We start from the raw sequence: 27,595 nt of genomic DNA, 5'->3' as shown, positions 1-27,595 counted from the left end.
TTCACCTTATACACCCACTTACAACCAATAACTTTCTTGCCTTTAGGCAATGGCACCAAATCCCAAGTCTAATTTCCATACAATGCATCCATATCCTCATCCATAGCTTTATCCCAACACACATTTCCAATAGCCTCATCAAAAACATGTGGGTTCTACAACCTGGACAACTTTTGCCATATATGCGTAGTGATGTGCCACATAACCACCATAAGTCAACCTCTGCACAAGATTTTTGACTCTTCTAGATCGTCGTAACTTTGCATTCATGGCTTCCATAGCCTTCTTCACACTGGGTGTCCTCATTGCTGGAATCCCAAGCTCCTCATCAAGGCTCATCTCTGAGCCACTAGAATCTCCATCAACAAGAGAATGCCCTATAGAAATGTCAGGCATACTGTCAGGACTATGGTCCTACGGAAGTCGAACCCTAGCATAAGTTAATAGCTTTCGGAGTCTCGAGAGTATTATTAGTGCTAGCGGGCTTCAGGGGTTAATGGGCATTAGGGTTTGGTCGATGTGTGTACACATCTAAGTTAGCACGGCTCTTAAGTAAGATGGGCGACCGGGCTAGGAGGTGTGGACACAGGCCAGGGTTTTGGTATAAAACCCAACGAGAAACCCTAACTCGTCATTATATGGTTGGGAGGTGAACCGACTTCCACCCTCTCTTCTTCTCCACGCCTAGGCTATGGCGGCTTGAGCAAGACGCAGCCGAAGCGGAGGGCCTCATCAAGGCTCATCTCTGAGCCACTAGAATCTCCATCAACACGAGAATGCCCTATAGAAATGTTAGGCATACTGTCAGGACTATGGTCCTACGGAAGTCGAACCCTAGCATAAGCTAATAGCTTTCGGAGTCTCGAGAGTATTATTAGTGCTAGCGGGGTTCAGGGGTTAATGGGCGTTAGGGTTTGGTCGATGTGTGTACACATCTAAGTTAGCACGGCTCTTAAGTAAGATGGACGGCCGGGCTAGGAGGTGTGGACACAGGCCAGGGTTTTGGTATAAAACCCAACGAGAAACCCTAACTCGTCATTATATGGTTGGGAGGTGAACCGACTTCCACCCTCTCTTCTTCTCCACGCCTAGGCTATGGCGGCTTGAGGAAGACGCAGCCGAAGCGGAGGCGTTACACTGGTATCAGAGCCAGCAGCGGTAGCGTGACCTGCATGAGAAAGAGCTCGACGCTGCAGCAAAAGAAACGAGCACAGCCGCCGCCCGTATGGTGACCTGCACGAGCGCAGCCGCCCGTAGTCTATGCGCGCATGCGTGAACAGCCCACAGCGAGCGCCTCCGTCACCTACCCGTCGTCCCCAACCCTACCAGATGGCCACCACAGCGGACGCCCAAGGCGGCGACCAAGGCAGACCGGCAGTCCTAGAAGGCGATCGGTGAGCGATCGTTGGCGCGCCGTTGGCGAGCGCGCGAGAATTCTCCCTTACTTGAGTGGCACAAGGGGGAGGCTTCACCATCCAAGGAGTGGGGTTTTGAACCCACAACCTCAAGCTCCAAGGCAAGTGTGCTAGCCACTTCACCTTTTCACTTGTGTTGTTCTTCTCTTCAAAAGAGCTCTACTTATTCTTTCAAGGGAGGACACAAACTACAAGGAAAGTGACACAAACTACAAGGAAAGTGACCTTTTCACCTTCAACTTTCCTTCTTTCAATTTGTGAGAGGAGTTTTCTATGCTCCAAGTTTGGAAGTTTTTGGTGGACGGATCTTCAACGACATGCTACATGCAACACACTTTTTTGCATGCATGTGTTGATTGACGACTCAAGTGGTGATTTCTTCTCGATTTTCGTGCATGCAAGAGGAATTCTTCTACGACGCTTCAATTGGAGTTCGCTTTTGAAGGTAATCCATTCTCTATTTGTAAGCACGTACATAACATGGCCTCAGCGGAACCGTCTCATGTTCACTTCGATTTTGAGAATGATATGCATGATGTTAGTGAGGCACACCCTTTGGGTGGTGGTGTGGGTGATTCGCGACAGGCCGTTGCGCCTGATCGGGATGACAACATGACCGATGCCGAAGGGGGTGCAAGTCCAATAGATGATTATGGTTTGGTAGACACGGTAGAGTTTGGGCGTCTCACTTCAAGGGTAGTTGCACTTGAGCGCACTATAACAAATGTCAATACCAATCTCACAAACATGAGCACGCTTTTTACTGAATTTATGGCACGTTTTGCAAGTGGATCGGCGGCAAGTGGAGGGCCTATTCCGATAGTTATGCCTCCTCTTGTTCCAAATCCTACACTAGAATCTATTGCACCATCTGCAACGCAGGAAGGGGCTATGTTGAAAAACATGAAGCCGCCTGTGTTTAAGGGAGAGGAGCGCGATCGTAACAAGGATGCGGTCCATACATTTTTACACAAGTGGACGGACTTGCATCGCTTACGCCGCACTCCCGCTGCTGTTATGGTCACTGAGACGAGTCTCACACTTGAAGGTAAAGCCTACAAGTGGTGGATGAGTCTACCTATTGAAACTCGCCCTAAGACTTGGGAGGAGTTTGCGGCAGCTTTTAAAAAGGAGTTCTTACCGCAAAACGAGAAAGATCGGAGTTGGACAGCCTGGGACAAGTGCAAGATGGAAGGTCTTACACTTAATCAGTATGTGTCCAAATACCGTGAAGTCATTCTCAAGCTAGACGGTTTGGACGACTTTCAAAAGGTTCGTGGGTTTGTTAGAGGCCTTGATAAAGAATATCAGGCAAAGGTTAAAACCCAGTATCCTAAAACTTTGGAAGCGGCTATCCAAAGTGCCCTTATCTTTGATGACACCATGGATAAGAAGGGCATGGATAGACCGGCCAAATTCAATGGCTCGCAATTTAATGCTAATAAGCGTAAACTTGCCAGCAATTCTACTGAAAACACAAAGAAGTCTAAAGGGTCAAGTGGTCCGTTGTCTCCACAAGACTATGAACGGGCCAAGAAGGAGAAACTATGTTATCATTGCTTAGGTAGTGATCATGAGAAGAAAAATTGTCCACAGTTGCCTCGCAAGAATAAGGATAAGGTCAAGGAGAAGGCTGTACACATGGTGCAAACGCTTCCCTTGGATGCTGATCCTAAGTATTCTGCGGTAGAGGTTTCGCACACTGCCGAGTTGCATGAGTGTAATCTCACTGCATCTATGTGGCAAGAGACAGTTGGACCACACGATTTGGTCCGTATGCATGGCTCCATTTATGGTCATTGAGTACGTATTCTCATTGATGATGGTGCCACGCACAATTTCTTGAACTATGCATTAGTTAAGAAATTAAAGTTGCCGGAGACAAAGAGTTCTCATCGTCGTTATGTGGTGTCCACCATTTAGGGGGATGATCACGATGTGTGGGATACTCTAGTACGGCAAGTGCCTGTGTTTGTGCAAGAACACACTATGGTTCTTGACTTCCAAGTGATGAATATGTCTCGTGCGGATGTCATCTTAGGACGGGAGTGGTTGTATGGGTTAGGGTCATCACTCAAAAGGAGTTATGAACATAATACGTTTACATTTGAGGCCAATGGTAAGCATGTTTTACTTATTGGGGAACGTGATGTACCCCCAACACCACTCATATGTAATGCCGAACTCTCTTTTTTGGAGCATAGTAATCAAATAGAAGAAGTCTATTTTTGTTATTGTGTGTCTCAAACTAGTGGGTTTGATGTGCATGATGTTTCTTCTTCAAATGAATCTTCCTCAGCGATGCCTTCTTTCTCTTTACCTTCTTCTAAAATCTCTTTAAATAATCTTAGGTCTCCTACTGCAACCATATATGATGTAACGCCATAGAGAAGAAGTTTACTAGCAAGAAACCTCATTTATCTCACTTGAAAGTTTTTGGATGTATTGCATATGTGCATGTGCTAGATGAGTTACGTACCAAGCTGGATCCAAAAACAAAATAATGTGTGTTTATTGGGTATTCCCTTGAGCAAAAGGGATATAGATATTATAATCTTGGTACACGTGACTTGAGGGTAAGCAAGGATGTTGTATTTGATGAGATGAGTAGCTGGTATGCTATTGAAAAGAATGATGTTGGGGTGATGTAAGTGGAAATGTGATTGCACAAAATGCAAGTCAGCAATCACAGTCATTGAGTGTACTAGGAGAGTCCTCATCCAACGGTTCTATTGATAGACCATGGAGTGGCAAGATCCGTCATAATACCAGTCCTGAAAATGTAGTTTTCGTACATCACATAAAGGCAAAGAGAAAGTGGTTGAGCCCCTTGGTATGTGTAACGCCCCCGCTTCGACTGCGTCTTCCTCAAGCCGCCATAGCCTAGGCGTGGAGAAGAAGAGAGGGTGGAAGTTGGTTCACCTCCCAACCATATAATGACGAGTTAGGGTTTCTCGTTGGGTTTTATACCAAAACCCTGGCCTGTGTCCACACCTCCTAGCCCGGCCGCCCATCTTACTTAAGAGTTGTGCTAACTTAGATGTGTACACACATCGACCAAACCCTAACGCTCATTAACCCCTGAACCCCGCTAGCACTAATAATACTCTCGAGACTCCGAAAGCTATTAACTTATGCTAGGGTTCGACTTCCGTAGGACCATAGTCCTGACATTACTCCCCCCTTCGAAAAGAGTTTTTGTCCTCGAAAACAAAAGTGGGGAAACGTTTCCTCATCACACTAATGTTTTCCCAAGTGGAGCCTTCCTCGGGACGGTCCTTCCACTTGATAAGAGCTTGTTTCCGAACTTGGTGGCGAGTACGTAACATGTGGTAATCCAATACTCTTTCTGGTTCATGAGGCAGTATTGGAGGTTCCACATATTCTACCAAGAAAGAATCATCCACCGGGCTTTCATGACCCATAAGGCGTTTCCTCAAACGGCTTACGTGAAAGATGGGATGAACCTTGGAATGTGCTGGTAACTCAAGTTTATAGGCTACTGGGCCCACCTTCTTGAGTATCTTAAACGGTCCACAAAATCGGGGCGACAATTTTGGTACGGGACCCGTTTTTAAACTGGTGGAGTTTTCTGGTACCTTCAGAAACACCCAATCACCTTCTTGAAAGTGAAGTGGCCTACGTTTCTGGTCCGCAAACTTCTTGTAACGATCTTGCGCTTGACGAACATTTAATCGTGCAAGGCGCAACATATCCATATGGTCTTGGATAAAATCCTTAACCTGACTGATTTTCTCATTCGCCAGTCCCACCGACACTGGTGAACGTGGCTGAAAACCATACATCAACATGAAAGGGCTAAAGCCTGTCGAGACATGCTTTGCACTATTGTAAGCAAACTCAAGAATAGGCAAATAAGACTCCCAATCAGATTGTTTTTTGCTGACATATGCCCTAAGCATATCTTCCAGCACTTGATTAACCCGTTCAGTCTGACCATCTGTTTGCAGATGATCAACTGTACTAAGGTTCAACATAGTACCCAGCTTACTGAATACTGCTCGCCAAAAATGGCTGTTAAACTTGCGATCGCGATCACTGACAATATTGGACGGTAAGCCATAAAGTCGGTAAACATTCTCCACGAAAAGGCGTCCCAATTCTGGAGTTGTAACTGTTTTCTTAGTAGGCACAAACCGACAAAGCTTGGTTAATCGATCCACGATTACCCAAATCGCATCATGTCCACGATTCGTTGTGGGCAAGCCCGTTATAAAATCCATAGAGATACTTTCCCATTCCGTCGGGAATCTCTAATGGATGCAGTAACCCGCCAGCTTTAAGACATTCTGCTTTGTTCACTTGACACTTCTCACACTGCAGAACATAGTCAGTAACATCCTTGTGAAGTCCAGGCCAATAGAAATGCTTTCTTACGAGAGCATACGTTTTGCGAATGCCCGCATGACCTGCACTTGGACTATCATGACACTCAAAAAGAATTTGGCGCCTAGTGTCTAAGTCCAATGGAACACAAACTCTCCCCTTGTGGAGTAAGTATCCATCATCGATGGAAAAGTTTTTCCATCGCTGTAGTTCATCTTGTGATAAAGAAGAACCATGTGTGGAAGAACTGGGAACACTACCGTTTGAGTGTGAGAGGGACCCCTCATTTGAACATGATTCCACACCTTTGAGTATGTTGAATCCTGCTTGCATTTGCCTCGTAAAGATTCTAACAATTTGCTTTTCAACTCTGTGAATAACAGCGAATTAATCTCTGGCATACGACTCAAAGCATCAGCTACAATATTGTAACATCCTTTGCGAGATAGCGTAGCTTGCAATCATACTCCTGAAGGATCTCAGCCCATCTGGCCTTTCGACCCTGCAAATCTGTTTGGTTCATAAACCACTTTATGCTTTCGTGATCAAAAACAATCTCGAATTGCGCACCATATAAGTAATGTCGCCATTTTCGTAAGGCATATATGATGGCAAAGAGCTCACGCTCATAAGCTGAGTAGTTTTGTTGAGCACGATTGAGCTTCTTACTCTCATAGGCAACAGGATGACCATCTTGAATGAGAACCGCACCCACTGCCTTAGCACTGGCATCCGTTTCAATCACAAATGGTCTTTGAGGATCCACAATTGCCAAGATGGAAGCCGTAGCCAAAGCAACTTTAAGCTTATCAAAACTATGTTGTTGCTCCTCACACCATTGAAAGGTAATTGCCGCACCTTTCAATTGATCAGTCATGGGAGCGGCAATCTTTGCATAACCGTTCACATATTTGCGATAAAATCCTGCCATTCCCAAGAAGATTTGAAGTTCTTCCTTACTTCGAGGTGTTGGCCATCGCATAATAGCATCAACCTTACTAGCATCCATAGCAATTCCGTCTGCAGAAATTACATGACCTAGGTATTGTATGCTATCCTTGAGAAATCCGCACTTACTTTCTTTCGCGTAAAGTGCATTCTCGCGTAGTAACTGAAAAACTTTTCGTAAGTGTTCCAAATGCTCTTCTAAAGTCGAACTATAGACCAAAATGTCATCAAGAAAGACAATGACAAATTTGCCTAAGTACGGCCTTAGTACGCTATCCATAAGCGTCATAAATGTTGCCGGGGCATTAGTAAGCCCAAACGGCATAACCAAAAACTCATAGTGTCCAAAGCGAGTCCGGAACACAGTCTTGGTTATATCATCAGCGTTAATACGCACTTGATGATATCCTGAACGTAAATCAATTTTAGAAAAATACTTCGCACCTTTGAGTTGATCAAACAACTCATCTATCTTAGGTAGCGGGTATTTGTTCTTAATGGTTACCGCATTCAAGGAGCGATAATCCAGACACATGCGCATGGATCCATCCTTTTTCTTCACCAAAAGAATGGGCGATGCCCATGGTGAAGCACTATGGCGAATGAAGCCCTTACTAAGGTAATCAGCAAGCTGACGTTCCACCTCAGCTGCTTCAGTCGCACTAAGCCTGTACGACGGCTTACTAATTGGTTTGGTGCCCGGAACGACATCAATGGGATGAGGCAAAGCTCGTTCGGGTGGCAAACCCTCTGGTAAATCCTGTTCATGATATAAACTGCTGTAGACATAACCTCAGCCCAATAGCTATGTGGAATATTCTTCTCAGCCATCAATGCTCGTGCTATCTCTGCAATGTGCCTATTTTTCTGCTTAGCAACTCCATTTTGCTGCGAAGTGTATCTAGAAGTAAATTGTCTCTGAATGCCATTCTTTCTCACAAGAATTTAGGGAACTCATTGGAGAAGTATTCTCCCCCTCCATTTGACCTTAGGCACTTCACATGCTTTCCTGTTTGTTTTTTAGCCATAACTCTAAAATTCTGAAAATGAGTGAACACTTCACTCTTCTCCTTCATGAAGTACACCTACACTTTCCTTGTGTGGTCATCAATGAATGTAACGTAGTACCTGCCCACCCATAGACATAGTCTTCACAGGACCCTATACATTTGAATGCACAAAATCTAGTACATTCTTGCTCACATTTTTGTCGTGTGAAAATACATATTTTGTTTGACATGCTTCACAAACTTTCTGCATACCTTCAACTTTAAACTTAGGCAGCTCTATCACAATTTGTTTAGTGTGCATAGACTTCATTCTATGTAGATTGACATGGCCAATTCTCTTATACCAAATTTCTTTATCTACAGATTGTAGCACTCACTTGAGGCATATTCATATTCAATCTAAACATTCTGCCCACTCTGTTACCTTTTGCAACCAATCTGCACTTATCTTTAAAGTCTTCTACATAACAGCCATTAGGGATAAACCAAACCTGCAAACCCTTCTCAATCATCTGGCTAACAGAAACTAGATTCTTTGTAATGTTTGGAACATGAAGTACATATGCAAGGTACTTCACCTTACCATCCTGCTGCATAGACAATGGCACATCCCCAACATGGGTAATCGGATGAGCAGTGTCATCCCCTGTTTTAACAAAACTTGGTCTTTCAAGACTCTTCATTTGCTTGAACCACTCATCATGACTTGTCATGTGGTTCAAAGCATCTGAATCAACATACCATACATCATCCTTACATGCTGTTACATCATTTGCAGACACAGCATTAACCACATGTTGCATAACAAACAACCTCTCATTATCCTCATTATTTCTACTAGTGGATACATAGTTGTTTTGCTGCACTTTTCCATTTCGCATGTCACTATGCTTCTTATAGCAATCTGTGTGCACATGCCCAGGCTTACCAGAGTAAAAATAGCCTAGTGTATCATTATGCTGCCTCTAAACTAGCCTCTCCCACTTGTATGTTGTTGTTGTGAATCTCGGGACTGTTGTGCTGCTCTATTGACCATAATTTTGATTACCTATTTAGCTAACACCTTGGCCACGTCCACGACCTCTACCTTGTCCTCTACCTGCACTTGTGTAGAAGGCCTATTTCTTTGAATTGTTTCTATTTTGTGAAGACTGTTGATCTTCACCCAAGTTCTTCTCTTCAATGATCAACATTGACACCAAATCTATGAAGTTGGGAATGTTCTCCCGAGTTTGAATATACATCTTGAACGCCTTGTATTGTGGCCCGAGACCACGCAGACACACTTCCACCTTATCTCATCATCATCAAGAGAAACACCAATTGATGCAAGGGATTCCACAATGCCCTTGATCTTCAAAGCATAATCATTCACATACATATTCTTATTTTCCACAATATGAAGCTCATTCTTCAACTTAATTTTTTGTGCCTTGGTGTTGGTTTTATACAGCTTCACCAAGGTGTCCCATGCCTCCTTAGGTGACTTGGCATCCTATATATGCCCAATCATAGTGTCATGTGTGTTGATTGAAAGCCATACATGAATTTCCTTGCTCCTTGATTCCAATCCTTGAACTCTTTTATATCTACAGCAGTTGGATTAATCTCCGGTATCTCCGGTGCCTCCTCATGTTCACCTTCAATGTATCCCAATAACCTTTTTCAATTAGGAAATTTGTCAATCTAAACCTCCAAGCATGGAAGTTGTTCTTGTCAAGATTCTCTACAAAAATCTGGTTTATTCCATCATTTGACATCTTTTCTACAACACAAATTTACTAGCAATATCACTCTTGCTTGACCTATACAAACTGTTGTATTCTCTACACAGCGGTACTATATTGCACCCAAATTGTCACAACTTGTGACCTTACTTTGCATACATACACCCAATGGAAACTTTGAGACCTCTTTGCAGCACATACAGTGTCTGCACAACCAATCGCCCTTTCTGCAGTTCTAAAAACAGAGTTCTACAGAGAATCGAAACTTACCCGTAGTGCTCGTGCACGCCTACAAACTGAAAAAACGAAGGTCCAGACGTGCTCGAAACGCATATTCAGCCCAAAAAATAAAGTCCAATAGGATAAATAAGTTGCCGTGTAGCTTTCCTCCCACGAATAAAGCTCCTCAATTGGAGTTCGTTTGCCGGTGTATCCCGAAGAGCTCCCGACAAGGTTGTAGTAGCCAACACAAAAGGGGAAGAGTAGATGAATCTCTTACCCTCGTACTTTCATCCCTTAGCATGAACCAAGCTCTGATATCATGAAAAGATGCAGGGGAGAAGAGATCTTGAGCTCTTGCAAGCACACACACTCTCACACAAACCCTAGAAGAGGGCACACAAGGTGAGAGGCTGAAAATTCTTCTTCTTCTTCACACAACAAAAGAGGTCTACAAAGAAGATAAAGTAACTAAAACACATAATAGAGTATATACAAGCGGCCATAATGTGAACATGCTAAGAGGAGTGGGTAGATATGGACTAGTCGGTGTAGTCTAGCTGTAGAACCTCTCGCGAAGATATGTCGGTGCCAGCTACCAAACTCCCTAGTTATATAAATGTCAAACAATCGTGCAGGCGCCTCGTGAAGAGTGTCAGCTTATGTTGAGCTTGACATCTCAACAGTATTTCCCTTACATCCTTTGTTGTTGTTGGTAAAGCACCATAGGGTGGTAGATTTTCCTTGCCTTGTGCCATGAATTCCTCTTCTTCATAGGTTTCCAAGGCTAGGTTACTTTGAAGTTTCCCCACAAATGGTCTTGCCCTTTTTCCCTTCATGAAACTTCAGATGAGGATCATGGGTTGAAGATTCTTTGCTTTCCTTGTGAAATTCTTTACCTAGAAATGCACATCCACTCTTTATTTTTTTAATGCCAAGAACACTTATAAAGGATAGGTGATCAAACATGCCTTCAATTATGGAAACTTGTATTCTATCTAAGTGGGCAAACATGCTTTGAACCATGCCTTACATTGCCAATATGACCACTTGCAAGTCCTTGATCACACGACTTTTTTCCAAAGCAACACTTATAAAGGATAGGTGATCAAACATGCCTTCAATTATGGAAACTTGTAATCTATCTAAGTGGGAAAACATGCTTTGAACCATGCCTTACATTGCCAATATGACCACTTGCAAGTCCTTGATCACACGACTTTTTTCCAAAGCAACACTATTGGTAGTTTACCTATAGAAATCCTATCATGATTCACATCTGAATTTTAATTTTCTTCATTTGCAACATTGATGTCATCATGAGGCAAAATACCTTCCATGGTGTGTATTTGTTTTTCTCTCAAAGTCTTTAAGTATGTTCCCTTTGAGGCTTGTTGCTCCCTCTTCCCATGATGGTAGTCTTGTAGGCCAACCAAATGGAATCTAAATGCAATGCTTTGATAGCTCAAAACAAAGCTTGTTCCCAAGATGGCACTCATGTCGGCGAACTAAATGGAATCTACATGCAATGCTTTAATGGCTCTAAACAAAGATTGAGTGACAAGCTTTCCAATAGCACACACCTTTTTTTATTCCCGAGTCTGGATAGCTCTCTGTGTGCAACCAAAACCTCCAAATTGATGGGATAGACAACTTCAAATTAAGAACTCTTTAGCTTCTTTGAAAGATTAAAGAGTGCCCTTTTAAAATATACAAACAATAGGTTATTCTGCTCTGTTAGCTCTCTATTTTGGGTTTGCGTGTGGTCAAAAATGCGCGTGTGGTCAAAAAATGCAAAAATGGCTTAGAAATTAGAGTCAGATTTGGGAGTATGTCAACTTGTTTAGGAATGCCTTTCCAACTATGTAATCCAGTTAGGTATATTCGAAGTTGTTTGGGACTGAATTGTACTTCTATGTTTTGCATATACATGTGTATACACATCATTGGGCATCAATTCCATCACCAACACATCATTGGAAATTGATTACACCATTAACACCATTGTACACTTGCATCATGTACATGGCAATCAATACCACGAGCCTTCCACCAAAGGACAATCCAATAGCCACTACAAGGCTAGCCATACATTTCCCATATATGTGACCTTGTATCTTCATCTTCCACCACTCCACCGAGTACCTAATCATCTCATTCCCTGGTTATTACCATGGCCCGAAGGTAATGCAACTCAAGTAAACACTCCCTCTTGGCCCCTTCTTCCTTCTTTATAACCATAACATAAAGATATGTACTACTATGAAGGAAAGCACGCTACTAGTTCTCTCATAATAAGCAAGAAGAAGACCTCACTCATCAAACCTAAGAAAAACCTAAAATAAGATACCTCAACCTCTAAGATAAGAGAGGGATATAGGACAATGCTTAATCCCATTCAAAGGGAAAGAACACAAGATCCTTTTTCCCTCACCCATGCTCTCTATAGATAGTAAAATGTAGGGCCATCTCATATGCACAAGTGCCACATGGTGGTGAGCATAGATGAGTCCACAAAATTTATACAGTGAGCTCAATCATGCTACCCAAAAATCCTATGGAAAAATATAAGTTTTTTGTACCAAAGTGATAGTAGATATACATGTTACATAGTGCTAACCTATGGTGTATGGAAATAGGGTAACACATTCTCTTTTTTTTCTCGTTTAATAATTGTTTTTACTTAAATGTATATTAAAGTATTGTAAATTTGGAGCATTATGGTTGCATATGGTCTTCACATCACATGGAGCGTACTGATAAGAAAAGAAAAACTTTTGATGATGAAGTAAAGTCTCTAACTTTTATATCGAGCAAGTTAAACAAGTGCTATGATACAAATCTTCAAGAGAGTTGTGCAAGTTCTAGTGATACGAATCTTGATTAGTGTGAAATTATAAAATGTGTCATATAAATAGGATTTAGTCAATTTAATGTGTTCATGCTTGATGTACAACGGTTCAAAGGGGTCTACAATGGTCCTAATACAATAGTGAAGAGATAGAAGTGGATTCTTTGCTATAAACACAATAAAATTATATCTTCATGATACATTTGTATTTTGTACTACCACTATAATGTGAGCAAGTAATCTTAAAAAAAATCAATTATGATACATTTTTACTTTTTACTACTACTACTACAGTGTGACCAAGTAATCTTTTTAGAAAAAATTAGATACTATTAATCTATTATGAATTTTCTCTTCTCCTAGTAGTTAGCATGGAAATAATAACAGATTTATGGTATTTCCTGTAATAGGTAATATTCCAATCAGATTATTGAAACTCAAAAGGGTTTTGCATAATATAGTTGTGCACCTTGAAACAAATAATTATTTGAAGATGCTAAAAAACAGAACATTCCCACCTCACAAATGGAAGAAAGAGATAGGATCCGCAATGAATTAGAGGTAAATTGAAGAGATGCTCATGATGCAGCTATTGTGGACATTAATGTTAATGAAAAACAATTGATTAAAGAGGAAGAAACCATATCGTCACATCTAGTGAATCTACTTACAATATCTACTTAAATCTTTTGAATGCTAATGAGTTACCTTGTTACCTTTTAATCTTGTGTTGAAAGATGTAGAAGACATGGAGGTGACATTAGAAATTGACCTCTTTGAAGATATGGACCTTTCACAAAATGAATAATTATAAATTTCATTTCATATGTTTATTATTAAATACTTTCCTGTGATTTTTGTGATAACAATGTAGATCCTAGCTTAAAGCTTTTCCCATCTCTCAAAGGTGCTTTCCATGCTCGGGTTATGAACATTTCCACTAATAGCCACCTTGTACTTTATTCCCCCATCTCCTCCACTTCACAGGCCTCTATATCCTTAAGGTATATCACCATCCTCTTTCTAGCTTGTGTAGGGGGAGCCGATACTCTATATAATCCTCTGCACAGGCCACCTTGATAAAATTGTACTAACACATGAAAATTTATGTAAGCAATTTCATTTCAATTTGTAATGCTGATATCAGCTAGCATTATGTTGTTCATATTAATTCTATTTGTTATGCTTTATTTATACCAATGCTTATACAATCTACTCTTTTTTGTTCTTAAACCAAGCCCCATAACTTTTGATCAAAATACCAAACTGTCTCCCTAAAACTATCGATATAAAGCATTGGATCTAGATGAACCTCTTACTCTCTCTCTCTCTCTCTCTCTCTCTCTCTCTCTCTCTCTCTCTCTCTCATATTGTCTTAATAGTTTGTTGCATCATGGATGGGTACCCATGGAAGCTTGAAATGGTAAATTGTTTCCAAGCCAAAGAAAAAAACTTTGACGTTATGTTTCTTATTCTATGATGCTCAATGGTATAGGAAAAAAAGAGGATCTAATTCCATTGATATCTAATATTTTTAAATGCATGGTCGGCTACATGATTGTAATGTCTTTTGGTACTTTATTTCGCCTTTTAATAATTTAACAAGTTGGTTCTAGAATTTTCTTTTACATTAATAGCATATATATATATTTTCCTCTTTGCCTCTTTAAAGGTAAGGGCTGCTTTATGCCACTATACCTATAATTTCAAGGTATTCAAACCAACCAAAGGTTGTAGGAACATTTCTCTTATCATGACATGCAAAAGAGAATCAATTTCTTTTACCAAAGGTTGAAGCTAGCCCTTTTCATTGTTTTTTCTAAACTCCCATCATACTTCTTTACTCTCTCTAGCATTCTTTCTCCATTTGATACATTTCTCATAATCAAATTTTGACCAAATTTTTTGCATCCCCTTTACCTCCTTTACCCATAAAAGTGCCTCTAGCTTTGCTGCTTGCATGAATGTTTGAGGTACAAATTTGAGGAAATGTAGGCCCTTGAAGGTAGCCATTCAATATTAGATGAAAGTTGCTTACCATACAGGAAAACTTTTCCATTCTCATCTTTCTTGATCAAAAAATCATGTTGGAAACTTAAGTCATTGAGCTGCTTGAGGCACTTCACTATATTTGTTTTTGTTTCATAAAGGAGAAATTTTCCATTCTGATCTTTCTTTATCAAAAATGCATGTTGGCAACTAAAGACATTAAGTTTATTGAGGCATTTCACTTATTTTTTTTGTTCCATAAGAAAACAACTCGAAGCCATATATTTCTTGTAAATGCACTACCACATAACTTGGTGTGTATGCATTCTCAAAAAGAGACATTGCTGTCAGCAAGGTGAAGGCACCATGACAAGAAAGGTTTGTAGAAAGTGTAATGAACATTTGATCTATGTGATCATGAGTGTGACCAACCAATAGAAATTTCACCTTCACTCTATTGAACACACCCGAAGAAACCATGTATCCAAAAACTTTTTTTTTCGTTTTCTTGAGTAGTGTTATCAAGCTAAAGGTAAAGAACCTTTGGCAATGTACCTTTCTATGAGGATAACACCTTGTGGATTATTATGGATGTTGGGATAGCAGTCATGCAATGATTGTTCAACAGCAATGTCTTCATGTCTATGACTAGAATAACAGCCTCACACTAAGAAAAAAAGAATTCATGCATTCCATTATGACTAATATATTGTTGCCATATACATAGGCAGTGATGTGTGTGAACACACTTAGGACCGCTGGGGCACTTTTTCCCTCTTTAGGAGGTTTTTTCCCCCGGCTTGTATATACGCCCATCCTTCTAGGGCTAACTAATCTTTTGCACATTGACACAATCTAATACACTTTGTGTTGTGTGCATTCTTGCTTCTTCTTCTCCAAGCTTTGTGTGCTTTCCTGCAACCCTAATTCCAACAATTGGTATCAGAGCAGGCATCGGCTCCCAGGGCTACGCTGCCAGCACCCTCTGACTCACGTTCTCTGATTGAGGTAGCTTTTGCATCAGTTTCAGTCAGTGGCCATGGCTGATAACAGCAATGATGTATTTCGCATGTTATCTGCTGATGATAAATTGGATGGAGACAGCAACTACCCACTTTGGGCATACATGATGCAGCATGTTTTGGTTGCAAAAGGAGTGTGGAACATTGTGCAGGGTATGGATGTACGTCCAGGTTCTGTGGATGTAGGATCTGTTGAGGATGTTGCAGGTTCTAGCAGCTCTACTATTGCTGCTGTTTTACCCACTGCTGAACAAGCTCGTTGGGATGGTAAAGATGCGTAGGCTCATGCCTTGATTGCACTTTCTGTCAAATGTAACATCACCCCACATATTCGTTCAGCTAAAACAGCAAAACAGGCTTGGGATATTCTAGCTGGTTTGTATGCAGGTCAACGAGGCAAAAATCTCTTACCTGCGTAAAGAGCTAGAATTGAAGATTATGCAAGAAGATGATGACATGAATGTTTTTCTTGCTGAGATTAAAGATCTCAAAGAACAGTTGATTTCTACAGGTGATATTATTCCTGATCATTCTCTTGTGCAGACTGTTCTTGATGCTTTACCTGAGACATATCAGACTTTTGCTTCCACGTGGAGACTTCTTGCTGAGGACAGACCTGATGCTGTCAAGTATGATACTTTAGTCAACAAGCTCTTGCAAGAAGCGCAGTCCAGGCAAAACAGGGCCAGGCAGCGTGTAGTTGGTCAAGCATTTATTGCTTCCCAGTAGCAGAGAAGAAGTGGTAAGGCAGCCCCTTCCACTGTTTCTTCTCCTATTAGTAGGTCTGCAACTTCTTCTCCTTCCACAGGTAGCAACAATAAGTCTGAGAAGGCTCTTGATAAAGGCAAGAAAAAGACCAGGTGCAACTATTGTAAGGCAAATGATCATGTCATTAAGAATTGCCCTAAGCTAAAGGCTAAAGAGGCAAAGAAGAAAGAGTCAAATGCAGCCACAATAGCGGATGCTTCTACAAATGCAGATTCTGTAAATGTTGTGCAGGATACAGAATGGGCGTTTAGCGTGTATTGCCAGTATGACCCATCTGTACATGATGCATGTTTGGCAGTTTCTGTTGACTCTCATGTTTGGTATTTTGACAGTGGTGCTACAAAGCACATTACCTCGCGTCGTGATATGTTCACTTCTCTTGAGGCTGTCCCTAATGGGAATACTGTCACATGTGCCAATAATGCTTCTTACCCAGTGAAGGGCATTGGTAAAATTATGCTTACTGCTGCAAATGGCAGCGCTTTCACACTTTCAGATGCTTTGTATGTGCCAGGGATAAAGAAGAATCTATTGTCTGTCTCTGCGCTTGCTAGACTTGGACTTGTAGTCAAATTTGTGGATGACAGATGTACTGTTCATGATTTGACTTTTGGTAATACGATTATTGTATCTGGCACCTTGTTTCGTGGGCTGTATAGGCTCAATTCTTATGACAAGTGTGTGGAAGATTTAGCAAATGCAGTTTCTGATGAAAAGGCAGTTTCAGATGCAAAACTATGGCATGCTCGTTTTGGTCATCTCAACTTTGCTAGTTTGCTGCGTTTGCAGAAATTTGATATGGTTGCTTCATTGCCCCCTCTTGAGGCACCATTGAAACATGTTTGTGAAGGCTGTATTTTGGGCAAAATGCAGCGTTCTGCGTTTCCAAAGGATGGTTCTGTGCGGGCCACTCGCAAATTGCAACTTGTACATAGTGATGTATGTGGGCCTATGCAAACTTCGTCATTTGGTAAACACTTGTACTTCGTGACTTTCATTGATGATTACTCGAGGCATGCATGGGTATATCCACTGAAGGCAAAGTCCGAAGTGTTTTTGTGCTTCAAACAGTTTTTTCTTATGGTTGAAAATGTATCCAATTATACTGTGGGCACCCTCCGTTCTGATCGAGGGGGGGAGTACTTGTCTAAAGAGTTTGATGCATTTCTGGCTAGTCGTGGGATAAAACACCAATGTACAGTGTCGTATACCCCTCAGCAAAATGGTGTTGTTGAGAGGAAAAACAGGTCACTTATGGAGATGGCACGATGTATGGTCAAGAGCCAAGCTTTGCCACATGCGTTTTCGCTTGAGACTGTCATGTGTGCTGCATATGTACTCAACAGGTGTCCCACTAAGGCCTTGCAGTCTATTACTCCATACAAAGCTTGGCATGGCAGGAAGCCTTCTATTGGTCACTTGCGTGTCTTTGGTTGCTTGGCCTATGCTTTAGTGCCTATGCAACAACGCAGAAAATTGGATGATAAGGCTGTCAAATGCATTTTTGTTGGTTACAGTGCTGAGAGCAAGGGTTACAGATTGTATCATCCGCAGTCAAAGCATATCTTGATTAGTCGAGATGTTGTTTTTGTGGAAGATGTTGTGCAGCCTTTGTTATCATGTACCAAAGAGACAGGTGTGAGCTCACGGGATGTATTTGATACGTTGTTGCCTCTCTTTACAGGTGGGAATTCAAATGTAAGTCCTAATGAGGCAAATATTCAGCCTATGCAGATTTCAAACGACATCATAGATCAGCCTATTTCTGATGCAGATTTACAGGATAGGGCTGAAAATGAGCAGGCTAGAGGTATGCCTAAATGGCTGGTGCAAACCTTGCGTGATAGTAAGATTGATGCACCTATGACTAGTCGTACTCGTTCAGGTTTTCAGCATGCCTCTTATACATCAGATTGTTATGCTTTGGCTGTGTCTAGTATGCGTGAAGAGGAAGAACCTCTTTCATTTGATGAGGCACAAAATTCAAAAAATTGGTTGGCTGCAATGCAAAGTGAATATGATGCTATAATGAAAAATGGTACATGGCCTTTTTGTGATTTGCCTATTGGTAAAAAGGCCATTGGATGTAAGTGGGTTTTTAAGTTGAAACGAAAGCCAGATGGTAGTGTTGATCGCTATAAGGCTAGACTTGTTGCAAAGGGTTATGCTCAAGAAAAAGGCATTGATTTTGATGAGACCTTTGCTCCCACTTGTCGTATGACTACCATTCGCAGCATTTGTGCATTGGCAGCTCATAATGGTTGGAATGTACATCAGTTGGACATAAAGACTGCGTTCTTGAATGGAGATTTGCATGAGGAGGTGTATGTATCGCAGCCTTGTGGTTTTGTTCAAAGAGGGCAGGAAAACAAAGTGTGCAGGTTGAAAAAGGCTTTATATGGTTTAAAGCAAGCTCCACGAGCTTGGTATGAAAAGATACATGCATATTTGACTGCACATGGTTTTCAGAATAGTCCAACAGAAAGCACTTTGTATATTAAACATGTGGATGATATACATCTAATCATTGTTCTCTATGTCGATGACCTGCTGCTCACAGGACCAAATGAGAGTCATATTGCTGATTTGAATGTCTCTTTTAAGATGTCAGATTTGGGGCATTCGCATCATTATTTGGGGATACAATTTAAGCAGTGTGATGGAGGTATTGCTTTGTGTCAGACAAAGTATATTGAGACATTGTTGCGGAGATTTGGCCTTGAAGATTGCAAGCCTATTGCTACTCCAATGGAGACAAGTTTGAAGTTGAGTCTTCATGATGCTGGAGATCACTTTGATGTCACACTCTATCAGATAGCTGTTGGTTGCCTCATTTATGTATGCATTACGAGGCCGGACATTCAGTTTGCAGTCTCACAGGTGAGCAGGTTTATGCATAGCCCAGGGTCTCAGCATTGGAAGGCAGTTAAACGCATCTTTTGCTACTTGAGTGGCACCATACATCTTGGGTTGTTTTATCCCAAGGGGAGATCGTTGCCGCCAGATTTACATGCCTTTTCAGACTCAGATTGGGCTGGTTGCTATGACACAAGAGTGTCCACAAGTGGTTTTTGTTTCATGCTCGGTAGCTCATGCATATCTTGGTTGAGCAAGAAGCAACCTATTGTGGCCACTTCTAGTTGTGAAGCTGAGTAGTACAGGGCAGCTTTCACAGCTACGGTTGAGTGTGTGTGGCTCAGACGGCTTATGGTTGATTTGGATGTTGGACACAGGAGTCTGCCACCTCTATCTACACTGACAGTCAGAGTGCATTGGCAGTTGCGAGAAACCCAGTTTTTCATGCTCGCACAAAGCACATTGAGGTGCATTATCACTATGTCAGGGAGAGACTCTCAGCAGGAGAGATCAGCTTGGCCTATGTGCCAACACAGGACAACCTCGCCGATCTTTTCACAAAGGCGCTTCCTCGTGAGAAGTTCGAAGCTTTCCGCAAAGCTTTGGGCTTGCTCCCCTTTGTGGATTGATCTACTTCGGGCATGGCACTCCCCTATACATGAGTGCCAGCTCTCGTTCACACCATCACTCCCAGGGGGGATTTGTTGCCATATACATAGGCAGTGATGTGTGTGAACACACTTAGGACCGTCGGGGCACTTTTTCCCTCTTTAGGAGGTTTTTCCCCCCGGCTTGTATACACGCCCATCCTTCTAGGGCTAACTAATCTTTTGTACATTGACACAATCTAATACACTTTGTGTTGTGTGCATTCTTGCTTCTTCTTCTCCAAGCTTTGTGTGCTTTCCTGCAACCCTATTTCCAACATATATATCATGATGCATGTGAATACAATTCTTACATTGTTGCGGCATCACATTCAAGGGTAGATGGTTGAGTCTAGAATATGCACATTGTTTTTAACATCAAAATTCACATATTATGATAATTTTGTGCTTGTAACAAAGGAAAACTTATGCCTGCTCTATGAAATGGTTTTAATCTGCATAGTGCATGTGATAAGTGAATTTTCTAGGAGAAGAGTATGATCTCCAATAGCATACTTAAAAGATTGAAATATTTTTGGTTTTCATCTCCGTAGTGCATGACAAGTGAAATTTCTAGGAGAAGGGTCTCCAATAGTGCACTCAAAAGAGAGAGATATTTTCTTCTTTTTTTTTTGTATCAATAGGAAAGATGTCCTTTGTTCAATCATCTTTATTTGGGATGGGTAGGTTCAAAAGAAGGACATGCTCCAGTCTCCAAAGAAAAGGAAGAGAAGTTCCAAGCATGCTTCAAGAGTGGTTGAAAATGTACTAGTAGAAGTAGAGAATGAGAGCCTCTCATCATTTTTCTAGGCCTGCTAGAAATTGAGAGTAGAATTTCTCCATCACTCTATGATGCAACAAAACAACTTTTATCTCGAATTGGACTTGATATTTGAAAGATGGTTTGTTTTGGCTCAGATGGAGCTTCTACTATGATAGGTTGTCAATGACGATTATCTACACTACCAAACAAGAAATGATAATATTTTTATTATTCATTGTGTGCACATAGGATAGGCCTTTGTGTTTCATATGTGGTAAAGGTAATCAACTCTTGCACATCATATAGATGAAGTCATGAATTCTTTTTCTTCTTTGTTCTCAAAGAGTGTAAAAAAAGACTAGCATGTTGCATGAACTTGAAAAAGAGTTTGGCTGTGCAACTCTTTATATGAGACGAATACATAAATTTCGATGGCTAAGTAGACATCCTGTAGTCCACAAGGTGTGTGAAACATCGAAGCCTTTATTAGTAATGACCAAAAATGAAAATGAATCATTTTTTAAAAAGATATATAGTTTTGAGTTTTAATTATAATATACATTTTATTTCTAATATTTTAGAGAGACTTGAAACCTTGAGTAAAGTGTTTCAAAGCTCTTTTATAGATATTGCAACTGTTGCAATATCCTTGTGTCATCAGAGTGGCCTTTGGTATCTACTGGTCATGGCTTCCTTTTTGTAGTTCTTTTACCCATTTCAAATATCGGTGTTGTAGCTAGCACATTTTGGAGAGAGTGCATTGAAGTAAAATAATCATTTTATCAAGTAGCTACGTCATATTATTTCATATATTTTTTGCTTTTGAAAAGGCTCTTATTATTTTCTTATTCTTGGATACATGAAAACAATGGATGATCCACACTTTTTTTCACTTTTTGTAAGTATTATACGTATTTTAAAGCAAACGCTACTCTCTCTCTCTCTCTCTCTCTCTCTCTCTCTCATTCTTGTGCATGTTTGGTGATTGTATAAGTCATGTACTCTACTTGCTAGCCATGTACAATTGTGTTGTGTGTGCTGAGATGTCATAAAAGAATCCTTAATCAAGCCATGCTGAAAGTAGGTTCTCTCTCTCTCTCTCTCTCTCTCTCTCTCATACATTAGATGATCCACGATACGGTCAAGCAGCACATGCAAATTGCTAAAGATTTCGTGATAAAGGTACTGAAATGCAAAGACTAGTTAGCATATCTTGTCCTTTAGATTATTATAATTATTAGCTTTGTGCTTCCTAATTTGCATTTATACAATGCTTAACTCACATCACTTAGAGTTTATATTGCCAGAGAAGTAGGAAGAGTCACCTTATAGGCTCCTTAATATTTTTCAAGTGCTTCCCCTATAAAGTAAGTAATATTGAGTGATCATTCAGGTAAAGTACCAAAAAATGTTTACCATGTACCCATCTTATATGCACGATATCTATTTTTATGAGTACAAGACACCAAAATTCGATACCATGTATCCACTTTATATACAAGACAGATACTTGGTAGCCATCTTGTATGCACGGTATCTATTTTATGTGTACAGGTGTACAAGATACCAAAGGTGGATACCAAGTATCCATCTTATATACACATTATCCATTTTACGTACACATTACATGAAAAATGGGTGAATACTAGGAATCTATTTTTATATACATAGTATCCCATTGTATTTACACAATATTAGAAGTGGTGGATACGATGTGTCTATTTTTGATATTAAAACTAGTGGAGTCGGTGTGTCCATCGTGTATCTACTTCTAGCTGGACATTATTAAAGAAGTGGATACATACTAAGTGTTCATCTTATATGTATATTATCTATTTTGCCAACTTGGAGACCTAAAATTAGATAACATATATACAACATAGATATATAATATATATTTAGTGTATATATAGATACACATGATACTAAAAGTGGATGTTGTATAGTTAATATGTATGCATGCTATGTATTCTGGTTTTAGGACTTCTAAAGTGCAAACCTTGTATAATTTTGAGATAGGTAAATAAGATACCACACACACACACACACACACATTATAATTTTACTAGAACTATTATTAATATTTTACATCTTTTTTTTGTGTGCGCATACCTCTCAATAAATCTCCTATAGAAAGAAGATATGTGCTACTATAAGGGAAAGCATGCTACTAGTTCTTTCATGAGCAAGAAGAAGACCTCACTCATCAACCCTAAGCAAACCCTAAAATAAGATCTACCTCAACCTCTAAGATGAGAGAGGGGCGTGGCACTCAAAGGGAAAGAACAAAAGATCTATTCTCGCTCACCCATGCTCTCTATAGATAGTAAAATGTAGGGCCATCTCATATGCACAAGTGCCACATGGTGGAGAGCATAGATGAGTACACAAAATTTATACAATGAACTCAATGTTACCCAAGAATCTAATGGCAAAATATAGGATTTGTGTACCAAAGTGATATTTATGCAAGCAATTTCATTAGTAGCATATATATATATATATATATATATATATATATATATATATATATTTCCCTCTTTGCCCAGATTTATAGTAAGAGCAGCTTTATGCCACAATACCTATAATATCAAGGTATTCAGACCAACAAAAGGTTATAGAATTTTAAAAGGATGAAAAAGGCTATAGGCACATGAAAAAGTTAACTTTTAAAAAAAAAAGAAGTGCTAAATTTTTTTTGACGAAAAAGTGATCATTCAGGTAAAGTACCAAAAAATGTTTACCATGTACCCATCTTATATGCACGATATCTATTTTTATGAGTACAAGACACTTTATATACAAGACGGATACTTGGTAGCCATCTTGTATGCACGGTATCTATTTTATGTGTACAGGTGTACAAGATACCAAAGGTGGATACCAAAGGTGGATACCAAGTATCCATCTTATATACACATTATCCATTTTACGTACACATTACATGAAAAATGGGTGAATACTAGGAATCTATTTTTATATACATAGTATCCCATTGTATTTACACAATATTAGAAGTGGTGGATACGATGTGTCTATTTTTTATATTAAAACTAGTGGAGTCGGTGTGTCCATCGTGTATCTACTTCTAGCTGGACATTATAAAAGAAGTGGATACATACTAAGTATTCATCTTATATGTATATTATCTATTTTGCCAACTTGGAGACCTAAAATTAGATAGCATATATACAACATAGATATATAATATATATTTAGTGTATATATAGATACACATGATACTAAAAGTGGATGTTGTATAGTTAATATGCTATGCATGCTATGTATTCTGGTTTTAGGACTTCTAAAGTGCAAACCTTGTATAATTTTGAGATAGGTAAATAAGATACCACACACACACACACACACATTATAATTTTACTAGAACTATTATTAATATTTTACATCTTTTTTTTTTGGTGTGCATACCTCTCAATAAATCTCCTATAGAAAGAAGATATGTGCTACTATAAGGGAAAGCATGCTACTAGTTCTTTCATGAGCAAGAAGAAGACCTTACTCATCAACCCTAAGCAAACCCTAAAATAAGATCTACCTCAACCTCTAAGATGAGAGAGGGGCGTGGCACTCAAAGGGAAAGAACAAAAGATCTATTCTCGCTCACCCATGCTCTCTATAGATAGTAAAATGTAGGGCCATCTCATATGCACAAGTGCCACATGGTGGAGAGCATAGATGAGTACACAAAATTTATACAATGAGCTCAATGTTACCCAAGAATCCAGTGGCAAAATATAGGATTTGTGTACCAAAGTGATATTTATGCAAGCAATTTCATTAGTAGCATATATATATATATATATATATATTTCCCTCTTTGCCCAGATTTATAGTAAGAGCAGCTTTATGCCACAATACCTATAATATCAAGGTATTCAGACCAACAAAAGGTTATAGAATTTTAAAAGGATGAAACAGGCTATAGGCACATGAAAAAGTTAACTTAAAAAAAAAAGTGCTAAACATTTTTTTTGACGAAAAAGTTTCTTCGTGAAAAATGTATTTGCCAAGACCCGTGAGACCGTGAGCCAGCTGCCACGTAGAACAAGACGACCCCCCCCCCCAAAAAAAGAACGTAGAACAAGTGGTCAAGACGAAGGTGCATGGAGCGGGACAAGCTTTCTTCCAACACACGCTTTCTTCGAGCTCACGGCTGCACATGAAACTTCTGATCTCGGGTGAGGAGGAGGAGGCCGCGGTCAAGACGAAGGTATTACCGCTTGCATGGAACGGGACACGCTTTCTTCGAGCTCACGGCTGAACATGAAACTTCTCTCCGGTGGTCGACGAGGAGGAGCCCGATCTCAACCGGCTTTACAAAAGCGGCTCGCTGCGCTCTCGATGCAGACAATAGAGCACTCATCGCTTCTCTCCTGCATCGTCTTCTTACCTCCGTCATCTCAACCGTCCTCTCGTCCCAGATCTTTTGCTCCGGTTTGCTCTTGGGCTTCATCGCCATCTCTTGCCTGCTCAAGCGTCTGAACCGTGCTGTTAGACAGAAGAAGCATGACTCGAATGGAGGTGAAGTTCCGCAACCTGACGGGTGCCCTGGTGACGCTGCGGCGGAAGACGGGCGCTGTGTGGGAGGGCGATGTGGCGGAGGTGCCCCCGACGCAGGGATCGCAGGTGGTGAGTAGGCGCCTGGCTAAGCTTCGCACCAACAGCCGCATTGGCGTTATCGTTGAGGGCCACTACACCTCCTTCATTGAGAAGTCCGACATCTCGAACGGGGCCATCATTACTCTCGAGTGGTCCTCCGACCACAGGACCGTGCTGGTCAAGTAGAAAAGTATAAGAAACAGATTGGATTGGATTTGAATCTCTTTGTGTCCTCAACTTTGTAGATATTGGGATTTTTTTCTTCTACTTCTTTAAATCTCCCTCAATTTTTCCATTTGAAAACAACCTTCAATTAAACTATCTATTACATATTAACGAGAGACATCTATTCTTGCAATGTGGTGCTTCGTTTCATGTCTGAAATCTCTAGCAGAGCAGCCAGAGGCAAAGCGATGTCATGGGCTCACTCACTCGGCCAACCACTTTGGCCCCTTCCCACAATTGGCAGGCACGTACGCTCGCCGACTTATGCCACATCTCGCCTTTTTCATAGCATGGAGCCCGACAAACATCCACACAGGTTGGTGCCCTAGCATTGCATAGATCCACCTTCCTGGCCCATGTCTTTCACATACCTTACCATAGCTTCATCCAAAACTTTGCTGCCCACCCTTGCCTTCGTTGGTCAGCACCACACCTACACCTAGATCTAACACTGAGCATGTTGATCAACCTGTTGTTTTTTCCTTATGTTTTTTTATTTTTATTCTCTTTCATTCTTTTTTGCGTCACCAATCTGGTGTGCAATGGTGTAGAGAGAGAGAGAGAGAGAGAGAGAGAGAGAGAGAGAGAGAATGGATTTTGTGTTCTTTCCCTTTGAATGGGATTAAGCATTGTGCTCACCTCTCTCATATTAGAGGTTGAGGTATCTTATTTTAGGGCTTGCTTAGGGTTTATGAGTGAGGTCTTCTTCTCGCTCATGAGAGAACTAGTAGTGTGCTTTCCCTTATAGTAGTACATATCTTTATGTTTAGGTTATAGAGAAGGAAGAAGGGGCCAAGTAAAATGTTTGCTTGAATTCCATTACCTTGGGGCTGTGGTAATAACCAATGAATGAGAGGATTAGGTACTCGGTGGAGTGGTGGAAGATGGAGATACAAGGTCACATATGTGGGAAATATATGGTAAATATATAGCACCAGTGACATTAAGCTAGCCTTGCATTGGCTATGGGATTGGCTTTTTGTGGGAGGACTTATGGTATTGATTGCCGTGTACATGATGATGCCATAGAGCAATGTGGATGTAATCTTGGGTATGGTGCAAGTGTACGATGGTGTAATCGATGCGCGTTGATGTGTTGATGATGGAATTGATGCCCAATGATGTGTATACACATGTATATGCAAAACATAGAAGTGCAATTCAGTACCAACCAGTGGCTTAGAATTGCACTTCTATGTTTTGTTAACTGCTTCCACCACATGCAAAGAATGCTTGAAAAATTGGTGTGAATGCTCATTCACACTTCCTCCTTTTTTGCTCTAGGTCATTCCACATGATAATGACCTTGTGTGAAGACATGGAGGTGACATTAGAAATTGACCTCTTTGGAGATATGGACCTTGCAAAAAATGAATAATTATAAATTTCATTTCATACATTTTTTATTAAATACTTCACTAAGATTTTTGATAACAATGTAGATCCTATCTTGAAGCTTTTGCCACCTCTCAAAGGTGCTTTCCAGGTTGGCTTTATGCACGTTTCCAACCACTAATAGCCACCTTGTACTTTATTCCCCCATATCGTCCACTTCCCAGACCTCTATATCCTTAAGATGTATCACTGTCCTCTTTCTAGCTTGTGTAGGGAGCTTGTGTAGGGAGCCGATGTTTGGGATTCCCTAGGTAACCCACTATTACTCTATATAATCCTCTACACACGCCACCTTGATAAAATTGTACTAACACATAAAAATTTATGCAAGAAATTTCATTTCAATTTCTAATGTTAATATCAACTAGCATTATGTGGTTCATATCAATTCTATTTGCTAAGCTTTATTTATATCAATGCCTATACAATCTACTATTCTTTATGCTTAAACCAACCACCATAACTTTTGATCAAAATACAAAACTGTCTCCCTAAAACTATCGATATAAAGCATTGGATCTAGATGAACCTCTTGTACTCTCTCTCTCTCTCTCTAATATTGTCTTAATAGTTTGTTGCATCATGGATGAGTACCCATGGAAGCTTGAAATGGTGAATTGTTCCAAGCCAAAGGAAAAAGAACTTTGACATTATGTTTCTTATTCTATGATTCTCAATGGTATAGCAAAAAAAGAGGATCTAATTCCATTGATCTCTTATCTTTTTTAATGCATGGTCGGCTACATGATTGTAATGTCCTTTGGTACTTTGTTTCGCCTTTTAATACTTTAAC

At 40.4% G+C, this 27,595-nt stretch overlaps 1 protein-coding gene across 1 annotated transcript in view; it reads left to right on the top strand.

Moving 5' to 3' along the window:
• LOC147618755 (uncharacterized) overlaps positions 1-25,065 on the top strand; it is a 30,384-nt gene extending 5,319 nt beyond the window's left edge. The window contains exon 2 of the mRNA XM_086774364.1: positions 24,770-25,065. Within this exon, the coding sequence (XP_086630490.1) occupies positions 24,770-25,065 (296 nt within the window). The remainder of the gene's footprint in view (positions 1-24,769) is intronic.
• Positions 25,066-27,595: the final 2,530 nt, after the last annotated feature.

This window comes from Cibotium barometz, chromosome 34, assembly GCF_041138505.1.
Source record: "Cibotium barometz isolate CiBa-2024 chromosome 34, ASM4113850v1, whole genome shotgun sequence".
NCBI classification, from domain to species: domain Eukaryota; kingdom Viridiplantae; phylum Streptophyta; class Polypodiopsida; order Cyatheales; family Cibotiaceae; genus Cibotium; species Cibotium barometz.
The sequence above is the reverse complement of the archived record's forward strand: the minus strand, read 5'-3'. Positions and strand labels throughout refer to the sequence as shown.